At 47.5% G+C, this 21070-nt stretch overlaps 1 protein-coding gene across 2 annotated transcripts in view; it reads right to left on the minus strand.

The window, feature by feature from the left end:
- Nucleotides 1-3066: 3066 nt before the first annotated feature.
- Nucleotides 3067-21070, minus strand: part of GALNT16 (polypeptide N-acetylgalactosaminyltransferase 16) — an 82182-nt gene continuing 64178 nt past the window's right edge. For both annotated transcript variants that reach the window (XM_075425834.1, XM_075425835.1), the window contains exons 10-15: nucleotides 19568-19694; nucleotides 18510-18602; nucleotides 16733-16816; nucleotides 15541-15682; nucleotides 14040-14156; nucleotides 3067-6934 (exon numbers count right to left, since the gene is read on the minus strand). In XM_075425834.1, the coding sequence (XP_075281949.1) occupies nucleotides 6797-6934; nucleotides 14040-14156; nucleotides 15541-15682; nucleotides 16733-16816; nucleotides 18510-18602; nucleotides 19568-19694 (701 nt within the window). In that variant the 3' untranslated portion in view covers nucleotides 3067-6796. The remainder of the gene's footprint in view (nucleotides 6935-14039; nucleotides 14157-15540; nucleotides 15683-16732; nucleotides 16817-18509; nucleotides 18603-19567; nucleotides 19695-21070) is intronic.

Below are 21070 nucleotides of genomic sequence, written 5' to 3' on the forward strand. Positions count from 1 at the left end.
GGCCGGTTCTGGTCACTCTGTTGCCAAAGGGAAGCCAGTAACAGACAGCAGCAGGTTAGAACTAAGTAACAGTGGCAGCCCCACAGGACAGCGACCTGACATGCCAGGGTGCAAGGTGCAGAGGGATCTCCAGCGCTGAGGTGAAGCCTGTGAGAGCTCACGACTGCCCTAAGAGGCAGCAGTCACCACACTTATGGGCAGGTCAGGCTGCTGCGGAGAAGGCGACACTGGGAGCCACACATCAGCTGAGACCAAGCCGGGGAGAAGGCAAAGCAGGCCTGGGCTCTGACCACAAAATGCAGGGAGAAGAGCCCTTGGGAAAAGGAAGTCAAGACAGATCGGGAGGTGCGGAGGGACCCATGGGCAGCTTTTTGGGTCAGTGACCCCCTTTTGTTCAGTTCATGCTCGCAAATTTGAGCATCCCTCTAGTAACCGGCCAGCTCGTCACCCAGCGCAGCACGACTGTCGTTACTGCCAGGCTCAGCCCCACCGCAGGCAGTGGTGAGCAGCCTTGCTGTACTAGTTTCCATGGAAATCAAAGCCAGCGAAGCTGGTTTCCACCAAAATCACATTAAAACACAATTTTGTCCCAAGTGGATTATTTTGTTATCTTTTCTCTCATTCTTCTTTTTGCACTGTGCAGTATGGATGAAGCTGGATTTATTTGAATGATTCGGATTTGTAAAGCACAAGTTTCATCGACATGTGAAGCAGAGCCGCTATGTCCACTTGGATGGGATGCCCCCGACCCGGAGAGGCAGGTCTGAACACTCACCCAGTGGCATTTTCAGCACAGAAACTCGACCTTGTTCTGGCCTGTTTTTAATCACTGGTCAGTCACAGGTGAGATTTACGCAGCATTTCTCAAACAGATGCAGATCACTCAGAAAAGCACAAGGCTGTTCAGTTCCCCTTGTGCTCAGTCTCCCGCTGCCCAGCAGCACCTCTGCAACGTGCAACGTGCTGCAGCAGGGAAACCCTTGTCAGGCAGCTCTGGAGTGTGTCACAGGTGTTCGCAAAACGCCTCAAAGAAATGAAGCCCGCCAAATGTGGAGGACAGCCCCGCTGCCTTGCGCCCAAGCTGGGAGAGTGGCGGAGGGGCAATGCCTCCTGCCCACGCACGGGCCCAGAGCTCTCCGCTGGAGGAGCAGAGCCGGAAGCCCAGCACGCTGCAAAAACCCCGTTTATTTTCACAGCCCAACGCAGTGCTGATTTTTTGCTCCCATAGCAGCAAAACAAACACACTGAAAACAAGTTTTGTTTCAGGTAGATCTAAACTTCGAATTTCAACATTTGCAGTTCTCTGGGGCATCTTTGCTTCTGTTTAAATGCTCACAAGTCACAACCAAGCAATGAATCTTAGGCCGCCCTAAGAGGGAGGGATACAGGAGCTCTTCAGCTGTGTTGGCCAAGCAGAATAGGAGGAAAGAGAAAGGATACAAGAAGTGTATTAGGATGCTTGCCTGAGGGAAGGGCAGCAGCCAGGTTTCCAGGCGCTTCTGCAATTAGTATGTACTTCTAAAACATTGAAAATGTTCCATTAGAGGGACAGCGATACCCACTGCAACACCCCCTGCAGCCCAACAGCAGAGGGGTTTGAGAACAGACACCGTCTTTCTATCAAGCAAGTCCCTTTTAACAGACTGCAGAAAAAGATCTCCTAGCACCTCTCTTACTGAACGTAGCCTGGAGAACATCTTTGTTTCTAAGAAAATAATCTGCTATGTGAGTGCTAAAATGAACTATTTGAATATGTAAAAAAAACCCAAACCCACAACAAATCCAAACAACACTTGAGACAAAGCATTTATTGGATTTGACCCAACTGCATGACTGCTGTGGATGTGGTGCTTCTACATTTTTAATGTCCTGCAGAGAAATTACTCCCTTACAATTCTCCCCACAGTTGGTTCTAGCCCCCTTTGATGGCAACTGTTTCTACTCCAAAATCTTCTCTACTTCATTTAAGCGCCAGCTCCCTGCATGTCTGACCCTATCCTTCTCAGAGGGGAATCCATCCCTCACTTCCCTTCCTCTCCCCCAGTGCGACTCATCAGAAGATCAATATTTCATTTCCTTAGACAGGACTAATTAAAGCCTTCCCAGCCATCATTACAGCCTGAGAATCTCCTGGTTTCTAGGGCACTACAGTGGTCATTACTCAGGGCATGCACAGCAGGACTCCGGGCACACAGCCCAGCTGATGTCCTGCGACAGAAGCAGCGTGAAGAGAGAAAGCCCCAACTCTTCTCCTTTTTACTGAGTTCCACAGCACTCAAACACCAGGTACGTGACCAGGCAGCACAGGGAAGCACAGGTTCCCCCACACCAGCTAACTTCCAGCCCACCTTCACCCTCCTTCCCTAGAAAGAGGCTCTGGCACAGCTGCTTTCTGCACAGCCAGACCCAGCTGATCCTGGTTTGAAAAAGCCTCTGCAGGTGAACTAGCAGGCAGTTAAACCCTGATTTTAAACTCAAAGCCTCCAAATTGACACTGCTGGCTGAGCTTTTTTTTTTCTTTTAATAAGGTGAGATTAGGAAAGTTTACCAGCCTACCTGGGGGGGGTCACAGTATTTGAGGCCCAGCAAGGCACAGGCTAGGAGGCATCTGCAGGTGGTGATGCTTCCCTGCCCTCAAGCTAGAGGCAGAAGAAAGACCTTTGGGAGGCTCAGTAAGGAATAGGCAGGCTGATAGCCTGAAGAAAAGATCAAGGAGGGAGTTACTGGAAGAATTAATTCCCCCCCACTCCCAGCTATTACTTTCAGCATGTAAAAGCCAGTCCATTAACTGCTCTTAACTTTTGCCAGGAGGGATACCTTCCCGCCTAGCCAGCCCAGGAGGGCTGCTTCAGCTGTTTTCAACTGATAAGCCACTGTATCCTAGAAATCTCTCCGTCAGCTCCCTCAGCATCCCTCTAGAAGCAACCCAGGAACCCATGCAAAGAACTGGGGTAGGTAGGTCTGGGGGGGACAAACCCAGTGAGAGACAGAAGCAGGGATCAGGCAAGAAAGGATAGAGGCTTTTATCCGATGGGAGGTAAGGGGGAATAAGAACAGGCTGAAACACTTGTTTCAAAGTGGATTTTATTCCAGGCATTAAACAGATTCTGGCACATGCTTTCTTCAAGAAAAGGGAAAACAAATCTGGGTTCCACATAAATTACATCTGGCAAAGTGCAACTTACAACTGAGTGGGGAAAATAAACCTTTTGAAATTGATTTCTGTACAACAGTAGTTTCAGCTCCTCTTAAATAAACCCCCATTGGTTCACAGCACACAAAATTACATTGGATGATCTGATACAATAACAGCTTTCTTAGAAGGTATTACCAATGCAAAGTCTGTCTTGACAGTCTAGGGGGCTGTTTAAAGTAAACAGAAAAACAAGGGTGAGCAGCTGCTTGTTCGACTGTCAAAGAACCAAATTGTTGGGCCAAATTTGAGGGATCAGCCAGTTTGCTTTCAAAAACCCCACCGCAGTCCTGTTCCAAAACATGGCACTGTGTGGCCCTTGGGGAAAAAAGCACAGATAACACCGCTCCTCCTTCCTTTCAGTGCAAGGGAAATGGAAGGTACGCCAATAATGAATTCAGACAAGATTTTGTTTATTCTGAGCAGAAGTTGAGTTTTCCCACACTTGAAAGCAGCCTTTTGTAATGCACCTCCTTTTCAGCAATTGCTAAAATCCACTGGAAATCAATGGCTTCCGGAAGATGAGGTGGAGGAAGGACTGCACTGGGCCTACAGGAAGATCCTGTGAGCAGTGCTTTAGCTGACAGCGGAGTAAGCAGCGGGGAGAACATGTCCAAACCCGGGTAGAGTTAGGGCTCTCATAGCCCCTAACTCCAGGGGCAATTTAAGTTATTGACATCTACCACATGCCCATCTTTCCCCTTTTCTCCCCAGGCCGGGGCACCTGAACAAGAAGAGTGTCCAAGCTTCAGATGCCCGAGCTTACAGCCCCACATGGACGCCAGTTCCCCCCTGCCAGGTGGTGAGAAGCGGGAAGGAACCAACACAGCTAGTCCAGGCACCTCTGCTTCGGGAGCCATCAGCAACCTCCACCACTGGAGCCAAGCACAAAGTCAAGGGCAGCAGCCAGTGTGCTAAGAGCCCTCTGAACCAAGGCTGGCCCAAAGCTTGGAGACTGCCTGTGAGCAGGGCTCCTGTGGTCTGCAGCAGTCAGGAGAACTGTTTGTAGAGGAGCTGGGGCCTAGTCCCAGCACGGTTATGAAGCAGGAACTGCAAGAAAGCTGCACACACAGAGTGGGAGCAAGAAGGAAGGTAGCAGTACGTGGTGGAGGAGTGAACATGCTGTTAGCTGCAACCCTTAAGTTGCTGGAGAGTGAAATGGGGGAAGCTCACATGGTCCATTTAGGATACATTTTGATGAAAATACGTAATCCCTTAGCACTTCATTGTATGCAGAGCTTACATACAGTAACTGCTCAACGGCGTTTCATCTGCCTTTGCATCAACTTTTTTCAAGCCAGGTATGTGAGAGCTTGACTGTTCTTGTCTCCTACTGCCTAATGATGCTGTTCTGGTAGTAGCATCTCCCACACAATCTTGTTTATAAAAGCAGTTGCTAGTAGGATGGCATCTCTCCCCTCTGATGAGTCTGCTTGCCCTGCCCTCTTTCTGTTCCTAGGCTATTTTCTTTCCTTCTCTGCTCTCTCCTGGCCTCAGCGGTTCAGGCCCAAAGCACCTCTCTGTAGACAAAGAGAAATCTCTGCAGAGTCAGTGACCCCATTCCCACACAGAAGTGCGGCTGCTCCATGCTGCTGCAAGCTTGGGGCCAAAGGGAACGGCCTCCTGAGTTTTCACAGTGCACACGGGTCATTCATCTGGTTAATCAGTGTCAAGATGGTGAGCTGATGTCAAAGTGAAGGGGGAAACAGGAAAAGAACTCCAGCCCCCTGGCTGATTTCATTTTTTAAATAAATGAACTGAGAACAGAAAACAAATCATCTAGTTCTCACACAAGGACTCACGAGCACATGCAATGTATGAAGAACAGTATCTGTTCTTTTGTCAACTGTTTGGGCTAACACCAACATAGGAGAAAGAATTAAAAAGGGACACAAGCATGATCAACAGCAGCCAGCTGTTCAGAATCCAAACAGACATCCTGTTTCTTTTACACCATATCAGAAAGGATCCGGGTGAGCGATTGCCTGCTGAAGGTAGCCTCACCATCTGGTTTCTTGGAGAGGAAGATTGATTTACAGAACCTAGCTCCAAGAGGAAAATTTAACAGATCTATCAGGAAAAGGTAATGTTGTGGGGATTTTTTTTTATTATTATTATTTTTAAATTTCAATAGGTAAGCTTCCCCTGGCAGGTCTGAAAACCCACACTTGGCTTACAGCTGACTGGTAACGGAGCAGGACTGGGATGCTAGCTAGAGACACCAGTTGTCTTCGCTATTTCCAGAACACAGAGGAGAGATCTCTCAGGACAGGCCTGTACTGTGGCAGCATTTGTGCAGGGGGTAGTTCCAGCTTCACAAGCTAACCTCCCCAAGGTGCCCACTGCGAGGAGAGCCGGGCGTCGCAAATGGAGCAGCCCAGGCCTTTTCACTTCCTGTTTCCGAGGGGGGGGGGGAAAGCACCTAGACAGAGGGACTGGGTGGCTTGTCATGCCAGGCTGTGTTCGCAAGGGCCACGCAGAGCCGGAGAGCCAGCGAGAGGGCTGTGCTCCCGCCCAACCAGCAGCAGGAAGCCTGCGGTGACCTAGGGGCTGTCCCCTTCTGCCTCTCGCAGCAGGGAACGGGGTGGGCTCCTGCCACAGGCCTGAGCCAAGTGCGGTGGCACCATCAGCGTGCGCTGCCCACACAGCTCTGTGTATCACCTTCGGTGTGGGGTGCAGTGGGCAGTGTCCAGCAGCACCAGGAAGAGCAGCCAGAGAACCGTCCCAGCTTCCCCATCATCCCAAGGGGTCGGCCCCTGCCTCTGGGCAGCTCCGCAGGAGTGTGGTACTCTGAACCCAGGTGCAGCTGGGCTGCCTGCGACCTTGCATCGCTCATGGAGGCAGGGCTGGCCTTCCACCTGTAAACATCTGGAAGCAAGAATTCAGCAGGGAGTAGTCCCCAGAACAATCCCTGGTTATGCTGCTAAAACAGACTGTCCCTTTTCCATTTCTCTTGTCAGCATTGTGGCCTATTTCCCAACCTCAGGCCATTTGGCTGTAGGGCAGCTACTGCGGGCAGAGGAGGGAACGGGCCCACCACAAAACGGTTACAAACCTGCCCTCAAGGTCTGCTAGTTCCTTCTCAGCCCCTCCACTCACCACAATGACTCTTCTTCTGGCCAGTCCTCACTGAGAGACACACATGCATAAATGATGCACAATGTTGAGTGAAAAGCCAGGGAAGCCAAAGAGCTATCAAAGTTTGTATAAGCATCATTTAAGCTGTTGGACTGAAGGTCCTGGACTCTGGATGCAGAGAAAGGAACGGGTGGGGAGAGATGTAAGGCAGTTCCAGTCACTCTGAGTATTGGGCTGGGTCCTCCTCCTTCTCTGGGTGCAGCGGTGCACAGACATCAGCTACAAAGGAGAACTTCAGACAACAGACAACAGGAAGATTTCAATAACTCTCCTCATCTCTCTCTCACCCCCAGCTTCTTCTCTGAAAAGCTCAAAAACACCAAGTGCTCAGCTGAAATGGTGGCTTGCTGATGGGCACAATGAAAACATTTAGGGTCAGACATACAAAACCATTCCTTCCTTCCCGATCCCCCTCTGTTCCCAAAGTCTAGTGCACAAAGAAACAAGGACATCTTTGTGCTACCATCATGTTGCTTGTAGCAGCTCCCACTGTTGGCCAGGTACATCTGCCTGGCAAGGGTTGGTCACCACTCTCCCAGTCAGGTTTTCCAGGCAGAGACCGCTGACAAAGTGCTGAATGAAACTGCCTTTCATCTTCCACTTCTGTGAGAAGACAGAGAAGAAATATGCTGTTACTTCCATTACACCAGGGAACTTTGCCTCCAAGCTGAAGGGGAAAGGTTGAGCATAAACCTCAAGTAAACCCCAACAACCAGGAAGACTGAAAATCTGGGTATGGGCAGCATCTCCAAACCACCGATTGCCTGTATTAATCACACCTGGAGTTTTGAGTTTAGCTGAATTACAGGGCTAGATATTCAGAAGCATCTAGAAGGCAACCAACACAAAAATCAGCAAGTAATAGCATTTTCAAAAGCATATTATATTCACAATTTCCCTGCCATTCTTTGTCCTGCATCACCAGGCACCCAGATACCTGTCAAAACCCAAAATTCTTCTGTGGTTTCTTTCCAATCCATAGAAAGCAAAGCATTGAAAGCTCTCCCAACATGGAAAGCAATCCATACACAGAAAGCAACAATCACACTTCTTGCTGCTTGACTAGATCATAGCTCGCTCTCTTCCATGTCTCCTCATCTCTCCTCTCATCAAATTCAAGATTTTTATCAGCACTACACTGAAAGCTCTTCATAACTCTGCACACTTCTCAGCTGTCTCTTCTTCGTAATCTTATCTGTCCTGCCAACATTTCAGTTTATAAGTGTCCATTTGACAGCTTCTCGGTACATATCGCTCTGCTTTCTGCAGTGCTGTCCTCTGGGTCTGCTTCCCTCAGAGCATATCCCCAGGGTCCTATATGCAACCGTTTCCTGAAGGTCCACTTTGGTTGTGCTGCTTTCCAGGAAACAAAACATTATGTCCTAACTTTGAATCGCAAATTCTGCTGGGAAAGGGCTGTACCTTCCATCCCTGCTGGAAAGAACTGGGACCACTGTGGCCGACAGTGAAGAGGAAAAAGTAGAAACACATCTGTGGACTTGGGATCTCCCAGGTGAGGCTCTGCCATTTCCCTCCAGTGGGGCACAGCTGAGATCAGCAGGTTATTGGATTGAGTGCTCCAGGCTTCAGGGGTTTTCCCATTGCTCTCTTCAGTCACACAGATGACCCAGTTAGAATTAGGGTCTGGGTGCTCGGTAAACAGCTTAGGAATACTATGAGGACGTTTTGGCTAACCCACGAGACTGATGAATAAAAAGAAACAGCTAGACAGCACTGACGGATCTCAAGGCTGTTGCAGAAATGATATGCAATGGGAATAAAAAATTTTCTGCAATATCCAGGCAATGTCAAAACCTACCTACGGTTTAATTCTTGGGTAACACAGCAAACAGATTGCCACATGCTGTGTGGCTTCCGATAGCCAGTTATGTTCACATATTGCTGGCAGCTCTCCTCCACGTCTGCGTGCTCATTATGTTTCTTGCAGGGCAGGGCAGTAGCAAAGTCCAGAGTAATCTGTTGCTCCTGTGTCACATATTCCTTCAAGACTAAATATCAGAGGCAGGATCACTTTGCCAGCACTGCTAGCCGTGACTGACAGGATACCACTAAAGGAGAGCTGTTTGTGCAGCAGGATGAAGCTGGTTTAAACAGGCAGGGGGGCAAAGGAATGTAGTGAAGATGGAGAGGAAGATACAATACAGTCTGTGCGCCGCAATGCCCTCAGCAGCTGCTGCAACCCAGTGCCTGTGCAGGTCCCAGAGCCATCTGGCTCTCATCTGGCAGAAGCCTCCCTGCAAACAGCTGAGGAAGAGTTAATACCATAAAGCAGCAGCTGTAATGATGGAGTGGAAAGCAGGAGGTCTTTTTCCCTTGGAAAGCAGCACACTGTGCGTAGCTAGCGCAGTCTCTGCACAATGGCGTCCCCACCTCTGTTTCCCAGGGCCACAGACACCTCAGTGAAGAGCCTGTTGGCCTTCTCCAAAGCACACCTACTGTCCCTGCCCTCCATCCTCCCCCCGCATCTCTGTACTTTTGAATTCCCAGCCTCCTCCTTTGCCTTCCTTTGTGCATGTGCTAGAGAACACCCACCCCATAGCCATCTCTCGCATGCACCCCATAGCTCATAAGAAGACCCTGCTGTAAAGGAGTATGCTGTTATGAGATTTGAGACAGAGGACAAGGGCAATTACCAAGAGACATTGGTTTTCTTCTCCTCTCTGGCCATTCAGGAGAAACCCAGCCCCCCGGGGAAGCTCGCTAATGTTACTCACTGTCATCCCTCCATGCTGAGCAGGTACCCACTGTGATGTCTGCAGAGTCTACAGCAACAGACACAGCAAGACATCAGCAAACACTCACCAGAGCACATTTTCTGCTGCTACCAAACTACACCAATCAATCAGCTTCTCAGTTAACCACATCACTGGAAAGCCTAGTGTTTTAAGTCACCCCAGATCCCTATATTCAACAGAAAATGGGGCAAGGATGTGGGAGGGGGAGGAGAAACACTTAAAAGGTGACAAGAGTTGAAAAGAAGGCTCATCTGGGCTGCAGGGAGGTGCCATGCATGGAACTATTACAAAGCATACTGACAGTAAAAGCCAAAGTAGGGCTCGTCGTCTCACATGGAAGTGGTATTTTCAAAATGATGCATTCTACACTTTCTGGTTAGAAACTGTGCTCTGCTGCCCTCCATGAGATACCAGAGCAACTCCCCTGACTTCACCTGAACATTTCACAAGACCCCCCCCTGTCTGACTGCCAGACCACAGGGTTACCAAGGACAGCCCAACACCTCACCCTGTAGGGACACATCATATCTCAGACCCTCGTGGAGGGTGGGCAGTAGGAATGGGTTGGAAACAGGAGACAGGACGCTCATCTCCCACCCGTCAGCCACTTCAGAGCTGGGCAACGTACTCTAAACTAACCACCTTGTGACATACTTATGGAGGGGTCCAAGGTACAAGCATCTCCTGGGAGGGCCCAGCTTTCTCCACAGACCACAAGGGGAGCCTGGACAGCTAACTTTTAAATGACAGCAATGATGCCCATCTTTAGGAAAAAAAACCCAAAGAAACAGAGCAGACACCTCCAGCATACACAGCCAAACACCACAGGGAGTCCTCTCCCACACCCAGACATTATTACTGGCCTGTGCTTGAAAGGAAAGCTTTTGGAAGATATAAGCATTGCACAATCTGAATAATTTTGGCTTGAAAATCTTCCCTGGTCTCCCTTTCTTGTGCAGATGGAGATAACACAGTTTACTGGTCACAGCAGGTTTGGAGTGGAGATGGAAACATAAGAATCCGTATTTTCTTTTAAATATTGTGTCTTGATCCTCTTTCCCAATATTGACCAAAAATTTCCCCACTCTTTTGTAAAGCTCTCTCCCCATCTTTCTTACCTATATTGTAAAGTACTTTGAGGTGACTAGATAGAAGCACTCCATGTGCAATTACTAAGAGAAAAGTCAGAAATAGCCAGTCCTCTTCTACCCAATATATACAACAGCTGGAAGTGTTTACACTAGTGTAATATTTCAGGGTAATCAAAAGTCAGGGCCTTCAAGAACAGACAGGTTTTCACTCCTCTTTTCTGATAGTCTGTATAAAGTTGCATTTGTCTGCACTCCGGGTAATATGATACACTGAGAAGCAAGGTGGGAAAAAATTCGCAATCACGTCCAAAGGCACACAGGACTTCAAATACTGTTTGTCTCACAAGAAAACTTCGTGTCCTCATTTTCAGGCTGGGGTCACATTCCTTCAGCACATTTTAATGAAACATGGCTGTTAAATAGGATTTCTCAGCATGCTTCTTGTTCTGTTGGGAAATACTGTTCCAGTGCTTCTCATTTTCATTCTCCTGTTTTAGTGTCTGACTCTCACTTTGCCTTCTATTTGTCCTCACTATAATACAAATTAAAACACCACTCTCATCATCAGTCAGAGCCAAAACCAAAGCTAAAGGCAATAATTTATTGTGCATTCAACTAAAAAATGCTATTCTCCAAATAACATTATGGACAACATCCATCTGGTTTCAAATCTAGTTCTGATTATGCAGAATAGCTCTTGGCTGGTCTTCTGCTAGCAGTGCCAGCTGTTGCTGTTGAACGATCAACGGGATCATAATGCCAAATAAATTTTGTTCCTCGTTCCCTTCAACCCAAGGGAGAATAGTCTGACAGAACCAAAAACTATCTAAATTTTGACCATTGTCTCGTAGCCCCCTGTTTGCAAAGTTCTAGACTTACTTTGAAGTAATATTCTAGATACAGCTCATAATACCATAAAGCCTCCGCTAGAGTATTACAGGTATGTTAGCTGGACTGTTGCTAGCAATCAAAAATTACAAAAAAATTATCTGCCCTGTGGACATGCTTAATGCACTACAGCTGCATAGCATGGGCACAGATTTAGTATGGTATTGTCGTAAGGATCTAACCAATCTGCTCTGGTGACACTAAAAAACGCAGGCATCACGTGCCCCATCTTTTGTCAGAAATCTCGCTTTTGCATCACTCAGACAAAGGCATGAAGTCTAGATCCAGAAAAGACCAAATGTCTTCTGCCACAGACCTCCAATGAGAGTGACACCAGAGATGTTCAAAGCTAGGCTTTGATCATGCCACCGTCTCCTCTTAAGATATTGTGGGTGTGATGCACGTTGCCCAGGCTCACCTCTTCCCACTCAGATCACCTACTCTTGCTTGCCACCTCCACCTCTCTGAAGTAGCTCAACTCCCCTTCCTCCACTCCCACTCCGGCCTTCTGACTTTCTGAGAAGCCCACTTGAACTGAGCAGTGGCTACACCCATGTGTAGTTTGAAAACACTGCTCTGCCCCCAGCACTCACGTTTTGGGCTGGGAGTATCCATGGGGAGACGGGCAGGTTGTAGGGCAACTGGAGTTTCTTCCCTCCAGCTTTGCTCTTTCATTTCACACTTTAAAGCTTCTATAGCAGCGGCCATCTCCTTTAAACTCAACCTCCCAAATATCAGGAGCTGGGCTTGGGTGACATCCTAGGCAGTGGTTACTGCAAGCTGCCAATCCAGGAAGAACAAGACTCCCTCCTCTCTGTCCTGGCTCTCTGTTGCCAGAAACATGCCTTGTCAGCCCAGACATACACTCTCAGATGACCCCCATAAAAGTTGTTAGCTTCACTTTCCACTCTAGCTAGGACCCGGCAGAGAAAGAGTCAGTTCCCAAAGTAAGCAGAAAACGTTGCATTAGATGCAGGTGGCCCCTCTAGAAAAGAGATGGAGGAGAGAGAATGGGATAGTTTGCAAAGTTGACTGACTTCGAGCTAATTAAAATCCAATGTCAGTATTAACAATTGCCGTTGTGTTTATGGAAGGAAGGGACCATAACAACATTCCCCAAGAACACAACAAACTTGAGAAATTGCAGGCAGAACTGGCTTTATAAGTAGAAATCTGAAATGGGAGTTTGGGACTTAAAAAAACCCCCAACATTTCAGAGCATTTCAACCCAAATTAGATTAAAAATTCAAATGCACTTCTCTCGCCTCATGCCTGCCTCACCCCTTCAGCCACAAGGTGGTTTCAAATGGCAGCTGTGATTCAAATCAGTCTCTAATTATTTGCAATGCTTAAATAAAACCCTTGCTTACAGTCAGTTGGCTAAATCATCTGCTAGGTCAAGTCCTTGATTTAAGTGCAGTTTGTTCACATAAGGCAATGGAAAACAACAGCTCACATCCTTAAGCGTGTGTGCATGTCTTTATAATGAGCCTCTATATAACCAACACATCAAGGCTCAATAAATCCTGTTCCAGCAGCAGAATGAGCCTTGTTGTGTTAGTGCGGATTAATCTCTCTTCTGACTAATAGGGCTTGCACTCCACCCCCCTTCAGGGGATCCTTGTCCTTCAGTGACAGGGGAGGCGGGGAAAGACAGCTGATTTTGGCAGCTGCTAGGGTCCAATCTGCTGCTAGGGGAGAAAAATGCTGCAAGGCACCTAAGGGGAAGCTAAATGACCTAATTACACAGCAAGGGGGTGAATGGTTAACAACAAGAAAAAGGAGCAGGCAAGCACAGCCCACCTGGGATATCTTTGCAAGGGTAATCCAAACTCAGAGTTTTCCCAGCGTATTCTTGGTGACAACTCTCCAAGACATTTCTGCATTAACCAACCCTCTGGAGGAAAGTCTACACAGGCTTTCCATAAGTGGGCAAGACTGGATTTCAGTGCTTTATTTCAGGAAGAACTAAATTCAGAGAGTCATACAGCATTAAAAAGTACTGACTAAAGAAGATGCTGCTAAGGACTGGTAGCAAGCTGAGCCACCTCCTGCCTTTGGGCTATCAGAACAATAGATGTGTCAGAAAACACAAAGCCAGCATAGTCTTAGATGACAGAAAACGTGTTCTGTCTCGGTGTAGAGGGAAGCACAGGAACTAGTAATGAAACAAGCTCAGTCCACTGTCTGCCAATGCTGTGTCATCACCTGTTGTGTTTTGCCTAGTTCTGACCAAAAGCCACATCACATCTCTGTCAGGCACCCTGGCCATTGCAGAGGCCATCTCTTACCTTGTGCTGTAAGGCAAAATGACTTATGTGCCCTGACAGATCAGGGATGCACATCTCAGAAACAGCGTAAGAGTCACAGAGCTGCATTTTGCTGGGAACATCGCATTTTGCTGGGAACGCTGCTGCTGTGTATTTTTCCTCAGGGAGCAGTTTGGGTAGAACATACGTTGCTTTATGTCAGTCAGTATTTCTCAAATCAGTTGCACACAATCAGTTTTAAAGGTCTGTTCACATGTCCAAAAACATCACAAAAACCATGGTTCTCTCACTTCTGAACAAGTAAACAAATGATAGCATACACCACCCTTTCCTTGGCTATCTCAAAGCATCTGCTGCTTATCTACCCCTCTCTGATGCTGTGCTCCTTCCATTCACTGATCCAGCTGAAGATAAACATACCCAAGGAGCGAGGTCGGGGTGCTCCCGAGCTGGAGCTAACCACGCTGCCAAGGGCCCAGGCAGAGCAGACACCCAAACGCTAGTGCGGTCTGTGCTCCTCGCTTTGGTTGCGGGCAATCTCATACATCCCAGCTTATGAAACACACCAGAGAGGGAGATGCAGAAGATGGAAGGGACTTTTATACACTTTGATAGTACTAGGTTTGCGTCTGCAGGCTGCACTGATGTACGAACACTGGTATGTGGCAACGGAGGGATGAAAAACAGGCGCACAGTTACCTACCTGTCTGCCGTCTTTTTGATTGCAGGCTTCCAGTGTGATTTGAGAGCCAGTAGAGAAGGAGGTAATGGAAAGACACTTGTCCTGCTGTCTAATTAGAGGGTCACTGAATACCCACTCCTTTGGCATAAGAAAAGCAAAGGTTCGGTTAGGATCATAATGGTGATCAGACGTGGGAGAAAGAGTTTTTTCTATCAGGTATTTCAAAAACTTCTGTCCTTTGTTCAGCTCTTACCAAAGGCTCCCTGGGAAGACTATGGCAGCAGTCTTCACCTGATCAGAAGTCTTTGCTCAGGCTTGGTGCATCACGACTATTTCAAAGCCTGAAGCTGGCTCCTCTGACCATCTGAGCTGTCTGATTAACCTTGGATCCCATGCAACTCCCTGCTCTGCAGCTTTACAGACTTAGGCCTACAACGCAGGGAGGACCCTGACCCCTGATTTGCATGACATGCAACTGCTTCTGCATATTTTACAGAGCAGACATGTTCTGTAACAGGTATCTGGGACCTACAGATTGTCAGATGAAGGAAAACACATGCAAGCATATTCATGGGCTAACGTATATCACCAGCACACATAAAGCATAAGCCACTTCATTTTCCCCTCCTCTCACGAGACAGATAACCAACCCTGTCAGCTATTATTATACTCTTCCCAAGGATGAAATAAAAAATGCAGCAAGTTTCAGAGATTTCAAACGGTAATGACGTGGAACAATGAGTCAGATGAAACAGCATGTTGAATGCTAGCTGCAAACTGGTTTCCAACAGTTAACAGATGTGAATATGTATTTGCTGGCATAAAATATCTGACTGTGACCCTTAACTTTCTCAAGCTGCCTCCCTGCCGCTTTTGGTCACCAAAAGAAGAGGCTGGGTGCAGATCCTCAGCTGGTACAAACCAGCACAGCTCCACTGCAGTTAGGAGAGCTGCACCAAATTATGGCAGTTGGGGTCTTGGCTATTTAAACTCTGTTTGGGCTTTATACTGAGATGTAGCTGTAAAACAGCACAACTCAAGCCATCTGCAGCTACAGCTGAACTGGCAGACCAAGGAGTGTTTCTCATCCTGGGAAAATCTCTTACCCACATGCCAGGGTATTAGCTAAGCACATCCCAGGACCAGTTCTCATGGGTTGGACAATGAAGCAGAGCACACCCAAGCAACGGTCTGAGTGGGAACAGCTACATGACTCAAACCCTGGTTGCATGCCCACTGCACAGACTAGTCACACCCCTGAGCATTCAAGCACTACCTGTTGCCTTTCAGTGATGAAAACCTTCTGACTCTACACCTAACTGCTGGGTCTGTTAGAGCCAACAGAGCCCTAAGAGATGGGCAACAACTTCCTTTCCTGCTTACTATTAAAATAATTAACAGGGCCAAGTTCTTCCTTCATTCACCTCTGTACAAACCCACTGAGGCCAGAGATGCTTTCTCATTCATCAGTAATAAAAAGCGCAGAAGCAGGAGCAAAGCACCAAACTGAAGCTTGCCTTACCTGAGTGACAGGTGGATTGCTGACTGTTCCTTTACAGATTCCCATGCCAGCCAACGTATTCCCCGTGGTATCCTGCGCCCGAGACTCCAGGCAGTTTCCTCCTTGTTTTATTATTCCTGGAATCATCTCCTTTTCAGGGACCCTTGAAGTGAAATGATAGTTGCATGACATTTCATACACAGAAATGTCCAAAGCGCGCGCACACACACATTTAGAAGGACATAACTGGCCCCTTACTGAAACATAGTCCCCTTTATTTGGCAGAAGATGAACAATATCCTGCTAGCTATCCACCGGAAATGCCTGGAGGAGGCAAAAGCCAACGGAGAACTTGTTCAGAGGGCTGGTACCCTTTTGTTTCAGAAGGCATCAGGTGCTTTAGGTGCACTGCAAGCAGTTCAGTGTGACGTCTCTTCTGAAAGAGGCCATTGCCAGTACAATTCCATATCCACACTGATTTATCCTGCTTCTGCCTCCCCCTTTTCCAGAGTCTTCCCCCCAGTGTTAGCACATATTCACTGTCCCATTGGTAGTAATACAGGAAAGATCTCTCAAGGCCAGACGACAGCTGGATGTTTTAGCGTCGACCCATGTTAGCTACAGACTTTGCTTGACTGAGATGTAAGGATGTGTTGCCAGGGTGTGTTAGCTAGCAAGCGCCAACGACACAGCTCTCCCCAGGCTACCTCCCAGCAGAGCAGTGCCACAGCACTACTGCATCCTGACCCGGGGCAGGGGAAGCCACAGGCACAGCTGCTTCTGGCATTCACCAGGGCTTTCTCTGAACCACCCGCACCTCTGCACTGAGGCTGCCCAGCTCTACTTGGCTCAACTACCTCCAGGCAGAGCATTGGACAGGCAGAGACCAAGCCTTAACACGGAGGGATGTAGTGCTCTGGCATCTGTCTACATCCCGCACCTCTGAAAATACCACTGCTGCACATCTCTGAGGGACAGCTGTATGGGGTAGAGCAGAGGGCTCCCAGAGGCAGGAGCAACAAATGTTCTGCAGAATTGTTGCGATGATACAAGCCAGAAAATCACAGGAGGTTTCTCACCAAAAGGAAGAACAGAGGAAAACCTTTTCCAAACAGAAGTCTCAATTTTGCCCGCTGCCACCAAGGCTCAGCTTCTCACTGTGACCCACCTCCCAGATCCTTCAGAGATTTCTACAAGCAGAGAACTGACTCACTTGAGCTCGGGGTAGACATTCTCCAGATACCACCGGAAGGATTTACAGTTCAGTTTGCGTCGCTGCTCCACTCGGTCTGCAACACTGGAAACACAGGCAGGTTGTTGAGAATAAGGTAGTGAACAGGAGGGAGGGGAACAACAAAGATGACCCAGGAGGTTTGAGGGAGACTATATGACTTTTCCCCCTTACTCATTCTTCCACCTAGCTGTTGCTGAGATCAGAGCACTAGCAGTGACCTGAGATGAAAAAGAGCAGAGAGGCAGTGGCACTAGGGACTCTCTTCTTCAAGCTATACCACTACACTTGTCTGTTGGGAAGGACTTTTAACTGTATCCGTGCTCCTTGCCATGCTCAGCCCACAGAGGCCACTGTACTGCCCACACCTCAGAAGAATGTACTTAGATCCTATACTCACATCAAAATTGTGGGAAAGGAAGGTCCATTTTAGGCCCAGTTCACAGTGGTGATGTCAGAGGCATTTGCATTCTAAAATCTAGATTTAATGTAGGTTCTCAAGGCTGTTACTACAGGTCTAGAAATTGCCTGAAATCAAATCCTACAGCTCTGCTCCAGCTCTTATTTAGCCAATGCTGCCAGTAAAGCCACTAGGAAGTCTGTGTGAATAAGAACTGCAGGCTTTCACCCTAAACCATAATAGTAATATATCCATGTTCAACGTGCAATAGTCCATTTTCCTTCATAAACAGCAGGGTTACTTGCTATTTGGCCCGAGCCCAGCTGCTGTGGTCAGCTCAAAGACAGATAAATTAGGTAGGCAAAGCTATCTGTACAAAAATATGTAATGCATCAAGACAATAAAGCACAATGCACAACAAAAAACTGTGTGTGGGTCAGACCAAACCTGCTTGTCATCAAATACGCAGGAGACGCATCATTACTCAGTGCATGTAGCTATACATTTGAGATACAACCACATTTGCCAAGTCCTTAAGCTGATACAACACTAGTCACTTGTTCACAGGCAGAAGTAACCCACAGATATAACCCACACATGTACACCACTCCTGGGATTTTTTACATTTATTTGGTAGTTATAGGTGTTCATTAGCACAGAGAGCAAGCTCTCCCCTCTTCCCAGGTTTTCGTGTCCATCACTGACTTCTGGGTCACAAAGAATGCTTAAGCCCATAACAGTGAATCCCATGTGGCCTGGAGACAGCTTTAGCAAAGATGCTGTAAGGAGCACAATTCTGCAGAGAAGTGGGCTCAGCAGGTGCTGGAGATGAGTCACAACCAGATTGTTTTTCTAAATGAGATGTCTCATCACTGGCCATGCTCTCTCCTGCCCTGTAAACCAAGCAAACCACTCATTCACTCATCAGGAAACAGGGGAGTGCACCAAGTGCAACCTGCCCCATGTGCCAGCTAGCTGTGCTTGCCCCAGGATTCTGCATCCATGCAGGAACTTTGTATCAAGCTCTAGTAACTGCACAGCTCACATTTCCAGAGCAGCTGCATGCTGTGTTAGAAAATATTCTTATCTATCCGATTAAAATGTCTGGCCTTTTAATTTCATTACAGATCCCTTTGGCCTTCTGCTAACAAATGATTTATGCAGGGTTACTGGGGGAAAAATAAAGTAAATTAGAAGCAAACCTTGTTAGTCAGACACTCAAGCTGCAACCTCCCTGGCAAGCCAGCCTTCCAGAGCATCTCTTTTTCCCACACTTAGTCACAGAGAAGACCCAAAAACTACTTCTTGCTAGCAAGTGGCTTACCACAGCTCCTCTAACGAGGTTTGGGGGCAGCTTACCTTCCAAATGACTTCCCAATGGCAGATGGTCGGGCTTCATAGTAGTACTGCTTGTATTCATCCATCCACACCTCTGCTGTGCGCTTGGTGTTCCTGCATGGGGATGAGGAGATGCTTTGCTCAGCGCTGCTGGAACATGACCTCCCAGCGAGCAGTCACTGGGTGGGCAGACCCAAGGCCTGTCTGCCGAGAGGGAGTGAGGGACAATCTCAAACATGAAACACAGTGAGCAGTATGGACGGGTATAGATTGAATGTGTTGAGTCTACAAAGCCTTGCAAGGATGCTTCAGTTCAGAAGCTAAAATTTTAACAGCCATAAATCTACCATGATGTTTTCACACATGCTCCCTCTACAGAGACACCTGGACTGACTGTCATCATCACCCTGCTTTACGGTATCCCTTTCCCCAGATCAGAATAACACCATGGAATAATTCAGCTTGGAAAGCACCTCTAGGTATCACCTGGTCCAACCTCCTGCCCAAAGCAGACTAGCTTCGGGTTAGGTCATGTCGTTCAGGGTCTTGTCTGGTTGAGTTTTGAAATCTCCAAAGATGGAGATTTCAACAACTGCTCTGGGGCCCTAAGTCAGTGCTTAACCACTCTCATTATAAAGCACTTTGTCTCATCTCTTTTCTCTTCCCATCTGTCCTGCAGTGGAAGTTGTCCGCAGGGCTCATCTCAGAGCACATACAGCTCTGTAGGATCTCTGGACTCAAAAGCAGCTCAGAGACAACAGATATGACTAGGGACTGCTGATACACAGGCACATGTCATAGGGCAGTATCCACAGATGGCCAGGGCCTCTCTCTGGGGTACTGCTGCCCCCCTCCACCGAAGACTGAGGAAGAACAAGATGCACTAACACAAACAACAGAGAAGCAAACAGGTTTTGCTCACAGAAAACAGCAACTCATCCTTCCCTTGAGAACAGATGCTCAGCCACAAACTGTTCTCCTCTGTAATCAGGCAGAAAGACAACAAAGAATTCAGGCTTATTGAGACATGCCCAACACCAAGGTTACTCGGCTGCTACCAGTAACTACCCAACACCTACTTGATGTATGTCAGTGCATTGCCCTCAGGGAAGTCATAGGGATGGCGCTTCCTGAACACGTGTCCCACTCGACTGCAGGGAACGATCTCCAAGCTGCCACCGCACATCCACACTCGGAAAGAGAGCTCTGGAAGAGACCACAAGAGTCATACAGCTGCAGGCAGATTGGCAGTGTTTCCAAGAAGGGCAGCTTCAGCAGTGTGCCTGAAAACTTTGCCCCTCTGGTCTAGTCGTACTGCCTGCAACAGCAAAACCAGGAAAAGCAATGCCATGGTGAGAGTCAAAAAAAATGTCCTCCCTTTGTTAAAACGGAGGCAACCCTTGTGGTCCAGAGACTTCCTAGCCTTCTCCAGTCCTACTTCTCTTTTTGGTCGCCCGGGCATTTCAGCAAGACACCTTTCCCTTTGACCAGGTCCTTGTGCTTGCTGTCAGGCCTTCAGGATGGCGTTTGGATTCAGACCGACATCACCCCACACCCACCTCGTTTTGGACTTCCGTAACTCTCCAGCCCTGCACACGGATGGAATTAAAAACAGAAGAATTCACTGTGTAAAGCAAATCATGTGAGGAAGAAAGGGAGTTTAGGAGACAAGGAGAAAGAAGAGAGCAAGATGAGGGCATAGGAAGTGAGTCAATGTCTAGAGCAGAGTCCTCTCCTTCACATCTCCATGTTATCCATCCTACAACATCTTCTTCTCGTTCTGTTACTTTAAAAAAAGAAAGAAGTGGATGACTGGGTTACAGTTTGTCACCAGTTTCCTCTGCTGGGGGAGCAACTGAGAGAAGAAATCAGTCTAATAGGGTGACTATAAACATACAGAGAGAACCCTGCTACTTGAAGAAATCCAGCTGGTCCTGAAGCTAAATTCAAAATTTTGTTAAAGGATTAGAAGAACACGGAACTTTGATGTACAGGCACTTGTTTGCATCACAGAAGCAATGCGACCTCGCTCAAGCTTACTGTCTGTCCTCGCAAGTTTAATCACTGCCACACTGCAGGGGTTTTCCACTTGCGTTTCATGTGGTGGTGAGAAGAGAAGAAGGAAAATTAAAATTAGCTGGGTAGTTTGGTAGTTCTTACCAAAAGGGCTTCAGATTGTGTAGACTAATTACTTCAAAAACTTTACTCATTTGGGATCTCCCTCCAGTAATGCCTGAATTATGGGGCTCTGATGTTTAGAAATTAAAAAGAAATTATGTATCCAGATCTAGTGGCTGTTTCAAAGCATGTACACACATCTTCCCAACCTTCATCTTCCTCCATAGCTTTCCTCTCTCTAGCTCCTGGGAAAGGTTATTTAAATAGTGTGTTTTGCAGGGGGGAAGATGGTGTATTTAATCTAGCTTCTAAGTAAAAAACTATTTTATTAGACTAGATTTTGTGGAATTTCTTACTAGCTCTTGTCTCTCCCTGACTGTTTCCTAGAGCTTATTATTTTCAGTCTTTTCAACAGGGAGTTCCAGCTTTGAAGAGAGGAAGGGCTTTAAAAACAACAACAACAA

The sequence above is a fragment of the Opisthocomus hoazin genome, chromosome 7 (genome assembly GCF_030867145.1).
Source record: "Opisthocomus hoazin isolate bOpiHoa1 chromosome 7, bOpiHoa1.hap1, whole genome shotgun sequence".
Classification (NCBI taxonomy): domain Eukaryota; kingdom Metazoa; phylum Chordata; class Aves; order Opisthocomiformes; family Opisthocomidae; genus Opisthocomus; species Opisthocomus hoazin.